This window comes from Triturus cristatus, chromosome 2_2, assembly GCF_964204655.1.
Source record: "Triturus cristatus chromosome 2_2, aTriCri1.1, whole genome shotgun sequence".
Classification (NCBI taxonomy): Eukaryota; Metazoa; Chordata; class Amphibia; order Caudata; family Salamandridae; genus Triturus; species Triturus cristatus.
In genome coordinates, this window is record NC_140582.1 from 226,144,538 (window position 1) to 226,163,293 (window position 18,756).

The window sequence follows — 18,756 nt, forward strand, 5'->3', positions numbered from 1 at the left end:
TCACTCCTCAGGTGACACGAAGTTGTATTGAACGAGAGACACAAGGCAGGAGCCAATCCAACCAAGGAACACCTATATCAATATAAAGGTGCTATGTTAATTTAAAGAGTAGCTTACTATTTTCAGCACACAGGTCTTTTTGCTGCTGTTGTGTTTTCTGATTAAAACTTCTCCCTTTTGACCAACTTCTGACATCTTCTATGTAAATGTCAATGTCCAATAATACCATAGCAGGGATTAATTGGCTAAGAATAGAATTTCTGTGTGGATAACTTTACTGTTTGATTTCATGTGTTTGTTGTTTCGTGTGTTAGTCTTGCTTTAATTGTAAATGAGCTCTAAATGAAGTACATAGCATCACTTTAGGTGGGCGATACTATCCTCAAGTGAACCAGTAGCGCTAAGTATAGTGGTGCAGAGTAGCGGAGTGCAGTGGTGTAGAGTGGACTGCTGTAAACTTCTTTGCTGTAGAGTGTTGCAGAGTATAGTGGTGTAGAGTGCAGCAATATAGAATTAAGCTGCATACAATACAGCTTTGTAGAATGCAGCGGCATGAACTAGAGTGATGCATAGAGTGGAATGGTTTAGAGTGCAGTGGTGCAGAGTACAATATAGTGATGTGCAGTGGCGTAGATGGCAATAGAGTGGTGTAGAGTACCATAGAGGGCAGTGGCGTAGAGGAGATTGTTGTAGAGTGAAGTGGTGTGAAGGGGTGCAGAGTAGATTGTAATAACATACAGTGGATTGGTGTAGAGTGCAAGGGATTGGTGTGGTGCAGCATACAGTAGGGTGGCGTGGAGTGGAATATGCATGGTGTGGTAGCACACTGCCATTACAAACCTCACATTTTCAATTTAAATGACCATTACATTTACAGAGACATACAGTTTTATTAATAAAACTATACAGCACACAAATGATAATGTGTGGAAATGGCATCACCTAGTGTATTGATTTGTTTTGATCATATTAAAGTCTTTGTTTCCATCATACTTCTGAATTAACAAAAAATGTGCTTCATTCGTGTTTTTTAATTCTGATATATTCTGAAATGCTGGTACAGTTCATTTAAATGTTGTGTGCTAGGGAAAAAAAACCTTTCCTCTACCCTCCTTATCCAGCAAGATTGTTGCATACATTTTCTCACTTTGAAGTCAGAGAAAGAAAAGTAAACACCAAGCTCCCTAGAAAAAACAGAGCCTGACATTTGACCTCTTTCTTTGAATGCACAGCAAATGTGACAAGATGAGCATAAGATTTACAGGCATGTTTACAGAAAGGAGTCCTCGTGGAAGAATACAAGGAGAAGTAGTGTGAAAAGGCTTTGCTTATTGGGAGGGACAAACTGAACCTGGGCAGCCTAAAACAAATAAAGCCAGCAAATAGAAATCCAGAAAATGGGAGTTACAAATCACAAAGCCAAGGGTAAGCAAGGGGTGGAATGCATTCTCAGGCAAGCTTTCTGAAATACCCCAAAATGTCTTTAGCAAACCAGACAGCTGCGCTGTTTAGTAGGCTTCGACCTAAGAATGACGACATGCAATCATTTCACAGCCTTGCCATATTTAAGTCTTAAGGTGAATAATTGAATATAATATAATTATTCTTTTTACCCCAGGTGTCGCAGGCGGCTGCTGAGCTTCAACAGTACTGTATGCAGAACGCCTGCAAGGATGCACTTCTCATAGGAATGCCAGCCGGTAGCAATCCATTCCGGGAGCCAAGATCCTGCGCTTTACTTTGAAATCAGGTACTTAGTGAGCAAGAAATCCCAAGTTGTGGCATGCAATTTATGAATGATGTAAGTTTGGAGGCAATGGTTATGTGCACAAAATGGCAGACAAGATTACTCTTCTCTTCCTTTAGCACGCTCACACTTGAACTGATTCTTGTAGAAATTGTAATTTATGAGAGAGTCCGATATTGGTCCCAGGATAGATTTTTTCCTTGTTTGTATAACTTCTACATTGCAAGATAAGAACTTCATGTGGTTTACTTGTCTAACCCGGAACATGTATAAAAATAGAACAACTGTATACAGCAGTATTAACTTTCTTACCATGATGAAGAGTATTTGACCCCTTTCATGCAAACCATAACTGAAGAGGAGGTAAAGGAAGCAATAAGGTCCCTGTCGCATGGTAAAGCTCCCGGTACGGACGGCCTCCGTGGTTAATGTTACAAAGAATACAGTGACATAATAGCTCCGCACCATCTTATGATGTACACAGAAGCTTATGAACAAGGCACACCTCCCCCCCCCACCCCCCCCCCCCACCGACCCTTCGAGAGGCCCTATTAATAACACTCCTCAAACCAGACAAGAATCCAGAGCACTGTGACTCATATAGACCTCTCTGACCTATAAACACAGATGCTAAGATTGTAGCCAAGATATTAGCCACTAGGATACAACCTCTAATGCAACAATTAATATTACCTGATCAATCTGGATTTATTTCCGCTTGATCCACAGCCCATAACTTGAGCACACTATTTGCTCTCTTTCATCAATTGGATCCCAAACTGTCCACTGCTGCAACGTTACTCGATGCTGCCAAAGCATTCAACTCTGTCAAATGGAAATACATGTTTGCCGTCCTCCGAAAAATAGGCTTTCAGCAGAGCTATTTCCACTGGATCCAACTGCTGCACACAGGGCCAGTCACTAGAATTCATACAAGCATTGAAAATGCAATAAGTCTCGCCTTTAACCCCTTGTGTGCCCATGACGAGCTGGACTCGTCATGGGCCGCGGTTGCGCTGTGCCCATGACGAGTCCAGCTCGTCATAAACCCCGCCCGCTAATGTAACGGCCGGCACAGGGCGGGGAAAGGGCGTGGCACACAAGGGGTTAATTAACTTAAAGCCATTTGCTTTGCTAATGGTATTCTATAGCAAAACAAATGGCTTTAACTTAAAGGCGAGACCTATTGCATTGTTAATGCTTGTTGGTAGGGAGAATAAATGATTTGCCCAGAATCACGGGATGTTGAGCCAACGCCGATGCTCGATCCTTGTGCCCCAACTCTGGCCGTTAGGCCACATCCTCAAATTCTGGGAGTTCAGACTAGATTAATTTCAGCAGAAACAAATCGGCATCTTAAAACAATGTAAGAGTGGGGAACATGAAGTTATCCGGTGACCTTAAATACAAAGTGCCCCGTTTTGGCCGCCCAGCCTTAGATTGTCTCAAGCGCATATTTAGCTTTACCGCTGCCTTCGATTAACTCTGACCGGCAGGCTTTACTAATCAATCAATCAATCCATAAGGACTGTGGTACTCTAACTAATACAAGAAACAAACCAGCAAACGCTAGCCTCTGTTGTTGGCCGGAGGGGATACCTCGTCCTCCGAGGGAACACTTCTTACAACATTGGGGGTGACCATGCTGCACTATGAGAACCATGCACTACTCGAAAGAGCCAGCCAGCTGGAAACGCCAGGTCACCCGCAGGGGGGTGTTTACAGAAGACAGCCCCTTGATGTTTCCCCCACCATCCGGGAAGAAAAGTCTTTTTTCAGTGGCCATTTGGCCTCTCGGGCTAGCCGCAGTCAGCGTGAGATCTCTTACCCCATCCCCCCGGAGTGATATCTAGTCCTGGATAAAGTTGTGTATTCACGAGGGCTCACTCGCCTGGTCATCCTTGGTTTCTGGCTAGTTTTCATTCCACCTCATATCTATTTTTCTAAACACCCTACACTTTAAGTGGCCTTTGCTCACTCACTCTAGAAGTTCTAGAGAAAAACACTTTCCCAATGACAAATTATTTGTTAGAGTCATAGAGCCGCACATCCCAGCCATGATACCCTGCGTTGCCCGTAATTTTGGTACATAATGCCCCCACCTGAAGCTGCACTCCGTGTCTTGAAGTTTGTGCAGGCACAGGCCCCCGACTCGACCCTGCACAGTGCGCTGACCGTCACTTAGTTTACAGGCTGTTCTCATCTGTGTTAAATTGTTAACACGGTCACTGTCTATCCATTTACGTAAAACACTCCAAAGTAAAAAAAAAACCACAAAGGTGGGACGGCCCTTTGGCTTTGTTTTCAAAAGTATGTATTTGTTTAGGCCTAGATTGCGCCCCAGAGCAGATGTGTAATGCGATCTGAACTCTGTACCTAGATGTGTGTCCTCCCTCGAAATCCACGCTTAAGATTCTCTGTGGCTAAAAATACACAGTTATGACTGTTTACTCGTTTAATTGATTGCTTTTAGTATTCAAGTATAGTATTGCTTTCTATAACTTACTACAAAGTCCATTTTGAAGTCATAATCCTTTCGGACTCTGGTGTAAGAACTGTGAATACCACGTGACTCAATGGCGTCAGTGTTTTCATGTCTTCGGTTCCCATTCAGCAGCTCAGTGCATTTTTTTTTTTGTTGCATATTTATATAGCGTGAACTCGACCCGGAGGTATTGGAGCGCTTTACATGAGCACCAATTGCATTACATAAGGACACACTCCTTTTTGGTAGGGAGATTAAGTGATATGCTCAGAATCACGGGACGTCGAGCCAACGCCGAGGCTTGATCCTTGTTCCCCACTCTGGCCGTTAGGCCACATCCTCCAATTCTGGGAGTTCAGACTAGATTAATTTCAGCTGAAACAAATCGGCATCTTAAAACAATGTAAGAGTGGAGAACATGAAGTCATCCGGAGACCTTAAATACAAAGTGCCCCGTTTTGACCGCCCAGCCTCAGATTGTCTCAAGCACATATTTAGCTTTACCATTGCCTTCGATTGACTCTGACCGGCAGGCATTACTAATCAATCAAACACTCAATAAGGACTGTGGTAATCTAACTAATACAAGAAACATACCAGCAAACGCTCGCCTCTGTTGTTGGTCGGAGGAGACACCTCGTCCTCCGAGGGAACACTTCTTACAACGTCGGGGGTGGCCATGCTGCACTATGAGAACCATGCACTACTCGAAAGAGCCAGCCAGCTGGAAAGGCCACGTCACCCACAGGGGGGTTTTAACAGAAGACAGCCCCTTGATGTTTCCCTCACTGTCCAGGAAGAAAAGTCTTTTTTCAAGTAGGGTAACAATTTCCTAAAATGTTACCACACCTTTATCCTTTCCCTTAATTCGCTGGGAAAGTTACTTTGTTTAATTTAAAAAAGGGGGAGAGAAGTCCCCACCCCTACAAACAAGGCTAAACGGCCCTTGATAATTAATCCCGGGTAAGGCTTTAGCGGGGCATTACGGCCTGCCGGAGCGTGTGATATTCGCTTTGAGTGTTCAGGCTGTATGTTTTTTGCTGCATGTTTTGTTTGGGGGCTACTTTGAGTTTCCAATGAAGGGCGTTGAAGTGCCCCCGGACAGGGGTGACCAGCAGCTCGGCCTGGGAGGGGGCCGTGTGTGTGTTGTTTTCACCCTCTTTCCTCCCTTTGTTTGGGCCTGCGTCTGCCCAGCCGCCTCGGAGCAGCTGTTTCAGCACATGGCGTAGGACCCCCATGGGCTGGTGCCCGCTCCGGAGCCTTTGAAGGGCCTGCCAGGCTTGTGCTGTGGTCGAGGGAGAGTGAGACGTGGGAGGTTTGATTGTGAAGCTCAAGCCGCAACATGCCGCGCCAGAGAAATTAAAGTTTCTCTTGCAGGACACCGCGATCATTTATTTTCTAACTAACACTGAGCGGGGGGAGGACTCCATCATACTGGAAGGCACCTTTACATCTCATTCCTTATTTCAGTTTCGATAGGAAACGTTACAGAGATATGACTTTTGCAGAATCAGTGAGTGAGAACCAAATGCGCAAAAAAAGAAAAAGTGAAGCTGTGGGCTTTCGCGCCTCACTGCACCGGGGTGAAAGTAGACGAGGACGCCCAGGATGAAATTTGCTGCGCGTGCCTGTCCTCGACAGAGACTTTTCTCTTTTGGAGACGTCCCACATGGACTGACTGCCCTACTGGCGTAAAAGGTTTATTATCTTCTTTATGGAGCCATCTGTTTCGCCCCATAAAGAAGATAAGAAACCTTTTACGCCAGCAGGAAGTCAGACGAGCCAGTCCAAGTGGGACGGCTCTAAAAGAGAAAAGTGTACGTCACTGGAAGCTCTTTTCCAATGGCTGGCCACAGTTTAGCATAAACGGTGACGCCAGCCAATGGAAAAGATGGGCGGGGCTTAAACCCCGCTAGTGAAAGCTACACCAAAAACATAAAATCTCGCCAGCGAGACTGCGCATGTGCGCAGCCTATGCTAGCCGAGACCTAATAAACGGCAACACGGCAGGCACATTGCGCATCAATAGGGGAATCCGGCAAGTATGTCCCCTATCCCTGTTGCTGTTCACACTGGCTCTCGAGCCCTTGGCATGCAAAATACGCCAACAACACGGCAGCGCAGTACTATGATTTCTGTTGCGGCCCGTTAGAATTTCACTCTACGCAGACGACATGGCCCTGTATGTCCGCAACCCAGAAGACAATCTAATGCCTAATAAGGGAATATGTCTGGTTTGAGAAATACTCTGTACTAAGCATAAACTGGTACAAATCAGTGGTCATCCCATTGACACCCTGCACTAAACAGTTTCTTTTAAACTTCCCACTGCTTTGTCAGTCAGACCCGGTTAAATATTTGGGGATCTGGGTACACTGAGACCCAGAACTGGTAGTTCGAGAAAATTACAGGAGAGCTCTCTCCAAGTTAGAGAATCAGGTGGCCTGTTAGATACGTTTACCGTTATCCCAGGCGCATCGCATAGCGATTAAAAAAATGGTAATAGTGCCATATTTACTGTATTTATTCCTTACTACTCCTATCCCCTTAACACAGCAATATTTTCAAAGATTGCAATCACAAATGAATACACTAACGTGAGGAGGTCAGCAATCAAGAATTAGCTGAAGGGAGTTAACTCACCCATATGCCCAAGTGGGCTTTGGGGCCCCGGACCTACAATTAAACTAATTATGTGCTCAAGCATACTATGCACATTATTGGCTACATCCGCACAACTACCTCACACACATTGCAATTAAAACCGAAATAGCCCACCCAATCCCACCACTGCCCTTATTCCACAAACCAAAATCTGGGTAACCCACTCAAAAATAAACCCGGTCCAAAGTACCATAGCAGCTTGGCGAGCACTGGGGCGATGTGCCCATAAGCTCCCACTCTATGCCCCGGCCCTCCCATTCTCACACCACCCGGATATATCCGTAACGCAAGAGCAGAGGGCTCGGATAATATTAACCGAATTTGGATTATGCACCATGGGAGATCTGTTCCATGAAGAGCAATTCATTGATCCTCCAGTCATTGCCCCAGACACAACAAACACTCCATTGACTATATTTACATACAGACGGCTGCGGCAGGCAGTTAAAAACGTATACCTGAGATTCCCTCGGAACCTCCTACACTCCTCTGCAGAAATTACTGAAAGTGCCCACACGTGCTCACCTTGTTACTAAGCTCTGCACTGCAAGAACAACATAGACAAACGGAAAAAGCATTGGAAAAGTGGAATAATATGCTAGACATACCATTATCGGTAGAGGACTGGGTCTCTTGCTGCACGCTAACTAAGATGCTCCCACCCAACGTAATTTGCGAGTTATCCACTTTAAATTCCTGCAGCAAACATATTATACTCTGATGCAACTACACGGGTACGGCCTACGAGAGAATGACCAATGTATACACTGCGCAGCTTCACAAGCATGGCATGTCCCCTAATAAGACAGTACAGGGATGAAGTAATGAGAACACTGAGAGATGTGTTAACAGAACCAATAGTTAATACTCCACAGCGGTTTACTGGGCTTGGTTAAAACCAAGAAATTATCAAACCGCAGAATAATATCTATTGCTCTTTTATTGGCCAAGCGGCGTCTTGCTATGAAATGGGGTAGTAGGGAAGTCCAGAACGTTCAAGATTGGATAACGGGCATGGTATATTGCCAAAGACAGCTGACGACATATGCAGAGGATCCACCAATCGCTTCACGTCCAAAGGACATATGGGGCCCGCTGAGGCAATACTTAAAAGCAAAGTCAATGGGCTAAGGGGGGAAAGGAGGGATGGTGCCAATTCCATATTGACCAATCCACTATACATTATAATACATCTTGAGAATTTAAGACATTAGCTTCCTATACAGGGCTTGCTCTTGGCTTAGATTCATACTTATTATACATATTAACCAATATAATGAGTATGAATCTAAGCCAAGAGCAAGCCCTGTATAGGAAGCTAATGTCTTCAAGTCTCAAGCTGTATTACAATGTATTGTGGATTTTAGTGGGAAGTATGGACAATGAGACATCATTTATTTCGGATATTGCACGTGACACCCATCTTCTTTCATGTACTACTCCACCTCAAGCGTTGTATCCTTCAAAGCAAATCTTGTTACATTCGCTCACCCTTCCGGCCAGTGTGTTTTTAACTTGTCACTGTCCTTGAATCATTGCATTCACCACTAATTAATCTTGTTGGGGATTTCAATTTGAACCCCGCTTTCATACAACATATCCTGTTTGGCAACACATCTCAGATCATGAGCTGCTGAACATGCACTGTGCACCGTGCACTGATCTACATCACCTAGGGAGGTGATGTAGATGTATCCACTCACCATACACTTAAAGTAGCATCAGTCAAGTGAAACACTTTATTCAGTGCTTTACTTTCTAAAACAAAATTGTTTTATTACACATACAAATATAATACATGCACAATAAAGATCAGCAATAAAAAACAGAAGTTTGTATTATTATCCAAGCCAGAGACATGACCCCAAACACTTATTGTGTTAAAGTGCTAGAAAAAGTAACATGGGTGTCCGTGTTTACCAAAGATATTTGTGAAGCAGAATTTGTGACTACAATATAGACACAGACCTAGTGATTATCACTAGAGGATCATACAACAGTTGCACAAAATCAGTCTCATAAAGTTAACTTGCTGCTTCCCTTCAAAACAAAATTGTGATGCTGTTTGACTTGCAGTGATGTGGTCGGTTTCCGATGGAGGAGTGTTAATGGGGTTTTGCCGCACTTGCCATGAAACGGTCTGGACCTTCTGAACTGCCCTTGGACTCCTATATTAAAGACTGAAGTGTCCCTTAGCAGATAATGCATTCTCTTCAAGAGGTACAGTGACACTGCTCAGTATGTTTACTAGAGTGCTGTTGATTCGGTCTTCATTGGGCTAGTTTTAGGGGATAATAGCTGGTGTACATGCCATTACCCAGGATATCTATAAACATGCCAAAAATGTGTGGGGGCATCAGTAGCTCTACACCCATGTCCAGTCCTACAGGGATGGTGGCATCCACCACTTAGTATGGAAGTCGCAAGGCCAAAGCTGTAGCTTGTTCCAGTCTCTGGTAGAAACTAGGAGTTCAAGTGATGATACATTATGAAACACTTGGGCTAGAACTAAAATAATGAATTCCCTAGGCCAGGAGTGAAATTCAAGGTCCTCTTCGAAATCTCTGGAGGCCACTAGAAGGTGCACACAAACTCGCTGCTGCACGGGGTGAGGGGAACCATTGACAAAGTATGCTTACTTTTACGATGGTCACAAATGTGTTCTTTCCCTGGAACCTAATGTTGCGCATTAGTTGATGACTCTTGAGCAACTGGATGAGGACCACTACATGTTCTTGGAGCAGTCATAGTGCAATAGGTATCACCCGCAGTTCCCTTCAGTTAGCTGGGCACTGTACTTGGCTGGCAATAAGGTCATCCTCCTTGCACGGGGCAATCCCAGCAGCTGTTTTTCAGGGGTGGCCCAGGCTTGCGTCTAGTGCGGAAGGAAGATGGCAACTAGTAAAGTCCTATTCTTGGAGTACAAGTTTTCATTGCTGTACTATTGTGCAGGCCCTCTTAAAATTTTGGGAGAAAGGCGGATCCCTGTACTGGTGAAGGGTGCCAGCACTCCAGGCCACATCTAGCCATTCATGCTGTGCACCACTTCTGAATCATAAAGCCTTTCCCAATTTTTGAAGGGAAATTTCTGATGGATACAGCTGCCTGTGGATTCCTCACCTTGTGAATATCCCCTGTGCCAGCATTCCACGGAATTTTTCCCCCAGCTCTCCACGCCGACGTGGATGTCCTAATGCCACAGTCCGCTCGCGACTCCGTATGACGTCACCGGAGCCATAAGAGAGCCACGTCTGCGTGATGACGTCAGTTCCCTTTTTTAAGCGCCGTCGACGCGTAACGGTTTTCCAGCCCTCTCCTGTTACTTTGTAGTCTCCTTGTGAGTTACTGTTTCTGGAATACTCATGTCTTCGTCGAGGAAGTCCGGTTTCAAGCCGTGTAGGGAATGTGGGGGTCACATGTCCATCACTGACCCCCATAAAAACTGCTCATGGTGTCTTTCGTCGGACTACGGCGTGGAAGACTGTTCCTGCTGCAGGAAAATGAATCCTAAAGCACTAAAAGAAAGAGAAGCGAAGCTGTTCATGGCTAAGGCGAAGGAGGGCAGAGGTTGAAAAAGAGACAAGTCTAAGCCGGAGTCGTTGACTTCGCACTCGTCGAAGTCGAGAAGACACAAGAATAAGAGGAAGCATGACTCTCGGCTCCGGTCGATGAATAGTAGGGCTTCGAGGCCAAGAAGGGTGTGGTACACAGATCTACTTCACCTTTCGTCGCACCCTCCGCTCCGTCTCCCTCTCAGGGCAGACCTCCTCTCGCATCGGAGGGGCAGGTTCTACACCCCCACCTCTAGAGCCTGCACCTTCATGCCTGGAGATTGAACGGGGCAACCTGAGTTCTTAATGTCTTCCACCGGACGTAGTGGATGTTATATTATCATCCAGGCGACACTCCACTAAGTCAATTTATTCCAATAGATGGTCTAAGTTTGTAAAATGGTGTGGAGAGAGATCCATTGACCCTTTAAAGGCCCACTTGTCAAATGTGCTTCAGTTTGCTCTCTCCTTGGCTCAGCAGGGTTTTGCTGTGACCACGGTTAAGGGCTATTTATCAGCCTTATCGGCTTTTCTGTGTCTTCCTGATCAGCCGTCATTATTTAAATCTCCTATTGTATTAAGATTTATCAAAGGCCTTACTAACAGGTTTCCACCTACTCCCTTTGTAATGCCACAGTGGGACCTTAATCTTGTTTTAACTTTTTTGATGGGGTCCCCTTTTGAGCCCCTTCATAGCTGTCCTTTGAGGCTGTTGTCTTTTAAAACGGTCTTTGTGGTAGCCATAACCTCGGCAAGGAGGGTGAGTGAGCTTCAAGCTCTTAGTTCGAAACCCCCGTTTTGATGTCTCTCTGAGACATTTAGTTATCTGTAGAACGATGGTAGTCCCGCCTGATGCGTGACTGCTTCTTGCAATTTGCTTATTCACACATGACTGTAATTTCCGGCCTTGCTATTGGTTGTTGGTCCGATGCATCACTTCCGTTATTATTGGAAGCAGAACCGGCCAACTACAGTCCTATTGCGCTGTAAAGCTTTGTTCTTTTCCTTTAGGAACTATTTGGCTTTTTTTTTTTTTTAATTGCCATAGCTCCCGCTTCACGGGCCGTGGCGATTTAAAAAAACAGATGCTTGCAGGCAGTGCCGCTCTTCAGAGTGACTATCAACCAGTGGCCGCCAGCTGGCTTCCGTTTTTAGGTCTCGGGACCATCCGGTCGGCAGACCGGAAGTCCGGAGATTTAATGACTTGGGAGAAGAGGGGCTTGAACCCGCCCCTCTTCTGCCCTGTTCTCCATTGGCTGGCCTCGTAAATGCTGGCCAGCCATTGGAGAAGAGGTCCCGTCACTCCAATCATGCCCCGTCCTTTTCGGATCGGGGGGCGTGTTTTTTAAAGAAAGTCTCATTCTCTCCTCCAGCCAATGGCTGGAGGAGAGAAAAGACAAACACGCCCCCGAATCCGAATCCGCCACTGCCTTTGTCCGAGGCATTTCTTCTTGACCTCGGAGAAAGGCAGTGGTGTGCTCGTCCGCTCCCCCTGCGTCCGGCTGCTGCTCTGGTCTCCTCACCTCTCCTCACCCTGTCCTCGGAGCGGCGCTGGTTCTATGGCGCGCTTGGCATGGGCCGCGCCCTTATTTATTGGGGAAAGCAAACCTCGGTGTTTAAAAAGTGTCCGTGTCAATAGCTGCCGGGTCTCGCGAGCACCCTCCGCTCAACAGGCCTCTGTGCAGGGGCATAGAGGCTCGGCTCAACGCGAGCTGCGTGGGTCGACAGACAGCCACAGACCGGAGGAAACTACCAGCCCAGGCCGCCCTGCACGATCGACTTTCTTTTATCTGTTTGAGAAGACACCCTGTGGGCAGACACTGTAGTCCGGGAAACCAAAACTGTGAGGCCCAGGCAGGCGCGAAGTTATGATAGGCTGCGTCACGAGGAGCAGAGCCAATGACAGTCGCCATATGCTCCGCCTGCGTGTATTAATTATTTCCACAAACACTACCCCCACAAAAAGTCCCAAGAAGGAAGACGTGTTAGTTAAGCTCGTTTACTTAATTGTTCGCTAACCGACTGTAATTTGAGATAGCTTAAAGAGTTAAAGCACGTGCTGCGGAGACCTTTTGTTTATCCCGTGTCTACACCAGCATCGGTGGTTAATGCACCGACAGGAGAAATGTATGTGACTGAAATCTGTGGTCAAAGATGTGTATTTTATGTAAAAGTAACTCTGGATTGGTGCGTTTGTAGTGATCCGGGTGTAACCTGGCGGTCCCGGTTATATTATTGTAAATTAGTAGCGAGTTCTGCACGCCCTGTAAACAGTGGTATCTAACCTATAGGGCACACAATGTAATCCAAGAACATAATACCTTACTCTGTCGTTATTTAGTCAAAGGTTGATAAAAAGACTCCACTAAGTAATAATAAACATGTATGAAGCAAGAACAGATCTGGTTGTGTTCCGTCCTATGTAAGGAGTCACTGGTCGTGTAATTCATGCACACATATCTGACATTCCTGTACAGCACATGCAGCCCCACATATGGCACAGCCACAAGGAGCTTATAAATGTCTTTTAGCACCGTACGAAGCGACAGACAAGTTTAACTTCATTCCCCATGGTGTGTTTTAGCTGACACGAAGGTGTAAATCGTTTTGGAGCCCATGTGTCACTCGACTGTTGCTCCCAGCGTGGTCACAGCTCGAACAAGTGACGTCTGGTTGTCCCTGGAGGAGCCACGAGTTAGTCATCTTTTACGTCACTGTATTGCGCTAGTGTCTACAGACAGCTATCTCCGCAGCAGGCGCATCGTTCTCGGAGCTGTAGTGAGCCCTGGAAATGAAGACAACAAGCATTTACAATGCAATGGTTTCGGCATTGGTAAAGTTAGAGCTATTGGCATTGGTCATGACATTATTTTTGTTTATGTTTTGGTTTTTAAAACATTTAAAGAAACGGCATTGTCATGAGCAATGCCAATAGCTCTAACTTTAACAATGCCGAGACCGTTGCATTGTAAATGCTTGTTCTTCCTGTAACTGGCATGGCGCCGCTTCAAGAGTGTTTTCTTTCATCAACTCGGCGCCTGCCTCCTTCATCTGTTGACATGGTGGCCAAGCTTTTGTTCCACGGCATAAACAAGTACTTGAGTACGCGGACACATCGCCTCCATGCTCTTTATCGGGGGCATTCTTTCGAAAAAGCAGCACTTTAGTTTATCGCATTTGCCATTTCATATGTGTAGCACACAGCCATGCAGAAGCAAGCTCCGCCCCCCGAATCGACATGAACACCCATAGCCCCAGTATCCCTGGCTGCTCTCGTCCTGCTGCTTCGTGTATCTGCTGTGCCTGTACTTCACAGTGGACGAGAAAGAAGATCCTGTCTTGGGAGAGCTGTGCTCCGAGTAAAGGGCGCGCGGCCACTACAGGGAACTCTTGCCAAGAAGGCACTGTCCGAGGATTGAATGCCAAATAAATCACCAGTGTACTCCCACACACGCATGGGACTTTTTTCGGAGGAAAATAAGTTGTTTCTAGCATGCACAGTCTTGGTGAGTTACCATTTCTGTGATATTGCGGCGAAGCGACTGTAGATATTCAGAGGTGTGGGGTCATATTTCACATTTGTTTAGTGAAAGTCTGCAGGGGAGCCTCCGTGACCTCATCATCACAGACATGGCTCAATAGCTTCGGAGTCCGGAAATAAATGTGGTACTTTAAATGGTAGTCATAGGTGGAAGGGAGATAGTGAAACCAGTGACCCAGCACCATCCACACAAAAGCCGTTTACTCTGCGCTATGGCTATGTGGAATAATAAAAGCAGCAAACCTTTGCTTCCGATTACACAAGTACCGGCACTTCGTTGCAGGGTATTCGCACCAGCGTATCTCCCAGAGATCACTGTTAAGTAAAAACATACTATTGTAAAGCAAAACTCATTGAAACAGTCAAACAAAAACCTTTGGCACTGTGTGAAACAACTCAACAAATAACTACAGTAATAAAGGGTACTTATCCAGCTCTCACAGGTGTCCCTCGGTCGAGGCACTGTAATGTTGAGATCATGTATTAATAGTGTGATGGAACAAAATTATTGGTTACAGCGAGGTATACAGCGAGTATCTCGCTGTTGTCGATGTAGCACCAAATGTAAATGGTGGGGGGGGGGGTGTTGAGGGGGGGAGGCAAGGTATCTCAAAATCAAAGACGAACAAGGTGTAGTTTGTATTAATTGTTAGGCAGTTTCAAAAATAATAAACTTCTCAAATATTGTTCACATTCTGGAGGTGCTACAAATGGCAGAAACGCCTACTACTCACAGGTAATGTTCAGTTGACATCGCCCTCTGAACTTTCGCGTATTCGTAAAGAGTGATTGAGTTCTCATTACTAACCGCGCGTGCACTGAAAGACATCCATGAAACGTTCCCGACATTTCGTTCATCTCATTGATATTTGTAATTTTAAACAGCTGACACCCTGCTACCAGACATGGTACTAAATTTACATTTTACAATAAGTCAAAGGGAGACCACAATGCTGCCCAAGAAATCCATAAACAAATGTTTAATCCGTTTTTTAACCATTGAAAGATTCTTGTATGACAACTTGCTCAAAAAGTCGCATTTTAAAAAAAGTTTTAAACACAAAAAATAATCATAATTTAATATTCTGACAACCGCTTGTTTTCAGTGTAAATACATCTTTAATTACTTGCCCGGAAAATATGTTTAAATTGAACATCCTGTGGACAGCTGCGTCGATTTATTATTGTGTGGAATTTTTCTAAAATAAAACATAAAAAATATGAGCTCATGGCTTCAGAGAGAGAGAGCTGACCCGAAGCCACTGTACATTGCTTGTTATATTGCAGTTGTTGTATTGATACAAGCTCTGATCGGCATCACCTAAAACTAAAACTGTCTGCACAATCACCTATGTTTTCTCCACATTATGGCATCCGATTTTCACCCCACCTTGTTTGTTGTTCTCTGTTGTGTCAACATTCCTCACCCATAAAACGCGTGTGTTAGCTTAACCCCTTCAATGTCCGCCAACCCGTATCTTGCCCTCCCTGCCTTAATACCCACCCTATTTACCTAGCACAATATCCCATTCCCTTTAATCTGTAATCTTGCTGTCACCCCCATTGCTCTTATCTCCGCCCTATTTCTGTCTCTCTACTGCTACTCTGATCTTATAACGTTGTCTCGCCAGTAACAATCACCACAATCTGCTGTATCGTTCACCATCACTGTATCCATAATCTGCCTGTCTACACAACCTCTCTGTAAGTGCCATTCCCACATATACCTCCCGCCACAGCATCTGCCTCCCACCATTGTTTGCCTCCGCTTTATCTTTTGCCAAATGCTACTTTTCATACCCTCCCTCTGTACCTGGCACCTCCTGTATCTTTCAAGTTATTTTATCTGCAACTGTGCCGGTCAACCGTCCATTGTATAAATCATGCACCATAGTTTTCACAATCGCCTTTACTTCTTCTACAGAATTTACTGTCCCTAATACCACTTTATCTTCCCCATGTTTGTCAGAACCACTGTACTGTAACCAGCCGCGCTGCCACTTTCTCAGTTCATCTGTTATCCCTATATATCTGCTACCCCGATGCACTTCTTTTGTCACCACTCAGTTCCTGTCACTGTCACTGTCGGTCACTTATGTCTGTCAGGCTTCACTGCATCTATCCGTTGATTACTTCGTCACCTCGCTATCGCATGTCCACCACTGGATATCACCAGAGCCATAGTCCTTCTCCCCACTTTCTCTTACTTTCACTGTATCTGTTCCTAGCCTCGGTCTACCACACCGTCTGGGTCTCTCATTTCATATTGTGTTTCTCGCCTCACAATTTCACTGTTGCCTTGTTTGATTTCCCCGCAGTTGTGAAATTTAACTCTGCACTCAATAATGACTCGGGACCGCCTATTGCTCCCAAATTTCAGATTACCACTTATTACACACACAATGTAAAAAAAAGTGTTGTAATTGTATAGCTCTTCAATCCCTGGCGGCACAGCACACAGGATAATGTGCTGCATGGCTGGGCATTTATGAGGTCCAAAAGGTCTCCCTCTCACATTCTACACTAGTTGTTGTTGCTCTTTTTTAAAGGCGGCCCCACCATGCTTGTTTTACTTTTAATCTCACTCGATCTTTACCGGACCTAGGGGTGAATGGAGATAGTTGAGGTTTTCCACCTTCACAGCTCCAAAGTATGTGCAACCCGCAATATTCTTTTTTCTCAAAGGTTTAATGATTCAGTAATTTAATTACACCACTTATCAATCAATACTCGTCTCTGCTCTACATCCACACACTTTTCAGGGGCCCTAAAGTGTGGATAAGCAGAGGGGGGGGGGGGGGGAGAGAAATACAATCTTCAGGTCAAAATACTACTTCCACCCTAGTAAAAGTTCTCTGTGGTATCAAGCTCCGTATGCATATCCTGGCCATAGCAGACAGGCTACGATAGCACCCATTTTCTTAATAAGATGTAGCTTCAGATGGTGATTTACCAATGTCCAATGGGCCTCTCAAAGAAGGAGCCTTCACCTGCTGTAGCCTGGATCAGAGACTCAAAAACCAGTGGAAGGCTCAAAACACACAGAGAAAGGCAGCAGGAGCGGCCAACCAGGGGCACACGCATATAGGGCAAATATTGCCATATTCCTGGTGCCTGTGCCAAGACCCAAACTGAGTCCCTGTACGAAGAGGCCAAAGCTCAAGATGGCATACAGAAAGCACGCAGCTTGACTGAGGGTATGAGAAATCCTTCTGAAAATATAAACTCTGAACTTCTTCCAGAATCATGGATCCACTGGGACCCATGGCTAAACACCCCTCAAGGCAATAAGCGGGTACCCACCAAGGCCACCAAGGTATGGGCTGAGCCACCACATTCCCTTGTCACGCCTCTTCACTTCATGCCACCTCCTCCTTCGCTCTTCACAGTGATCACTGAGGCCGTAAAAGTTCTGGCTGAGTGCCATCACCGGCCTCAATGTGCTCTAGCAGACTCCAAGCTCCAGCGGTGTGGTATGGCTGGCTGCCAAGCATGGGCACCGGCAGAAGACTGGTAGCAGCAAATGGGCATAAGTGCCAGAGGGTCAATTTCTTGGGATTGTGGGCTTCAAATCCCCATTGCAGACTAAATGGGGCCCCTCAGCAGCTGCTTCTAGGCAATTTCTCTGTCCCCACGAGTAGTTTTCTGATGCTTTGTCCACGATAGGACATGCTAGGGACCGTCCTGCGGCTCACGGTGGTCTATGGGCAGATAAATCAATCAATGGCTCAGACGCATAGGGAGAAAGTCATGGCAAGATGAGCAGTTAGATTGTTTGATTTTCAAAAACGTCTTCCTTGGGTATTTGATAAACACATTCTGAGTGGAGCCAAAACAGCATGGCTCACACTCAACATTGACATCAGCCTACTGTGGAGATGCTGCACCAGCAACTCCACTTTATGCTTAAAGATTCCCACCATGTAGGAGGAAATCTCTAAATAGGGTGATTGGTCCTCTGATGTCCTTGCAGGGCACAAGGCCAGTCAACTTACTTAGAATCTGCTTTTATGTCTCTTTTTATTAGCTCTGAATTACCTACTTGATGGATATACTGCAGAGGAGCACGCAAATGAATAAAGAAGGTTCCTTAAGTGAATATTCAGAATTATTCTTCAGAAACACCTTATTGAATCAAAGCTACAGAAACGTATGCATAAGGTGTTTCACAAGAATTCTGTTCAGATTTTAGACTTGGGCACAAATCAGATGACATCAGTAAACACTTAAAGAGTAAAAACGGAGTAGTTGACATTAATACATAGACAAAAAGGCTCCCAGATTTTAGCCCCCAAAACTACATTTATGAATTAAATTAAAGTGGGATAGACAATTCAGGGCCTCACGAATCAAAGTAGTTTGTGGTTGCAAGCCTATGAAACTCAAATTGCCGGATTTAAGACTGCAACACCCGAAGCACAGACGTCTTTGCAACTTACTATGTTAGACATTTAAATGCTTTTCACTCTGCTAGGAAGAGTGGGTGTGATTATTTATTTATTTTTGCAGTTTTATATAGCGCGAACTTGACCCGAATCCAATCCGGTATCAGAGCGCTTTACATAGCACCAGTTACGTTACATGAGGACACACATTCATTCTTTGTTAGGCATGGGGAGATTAAGTGATTTGCCCAGAATCACAGGATGTTCAGCGTCATTACCGAGACTCGAACCCAGTTCCCCAGGTCCAAGGTCGAGCGCCCTAGCCGTTAGGCCAACTCCTCTCCCCTGGATTGCAATGAAATGTACCAATGGTTTAAAACTTC

General features: G+C 45.3%; 1 protein-coding gene across 1 annotated transcript in view; it reads left to right on the forward strand.

The window, feature by feature from the left end:
- GNG10 (G protein subunit gamma 10) overlaps positions 1-18,756 on the forward strand; it is a 139,909-nt gene that overhangs the window by 116,695 nt on the left and 4,458 nt on the right. Inside the window, exon 2 of the mRNA XM_085641275.1 lies at positions 1,619-1,750. Within this exon, the coding sequence (XP_085497401.1) occupies positions 1,619-1,744 (126 nt within the window). The 3' untranslated portion in view covers positions 1,745-1,750. The remainder of the gene's footprint in view (positions 1-1,618; positions 1,751-18,756) is intronic.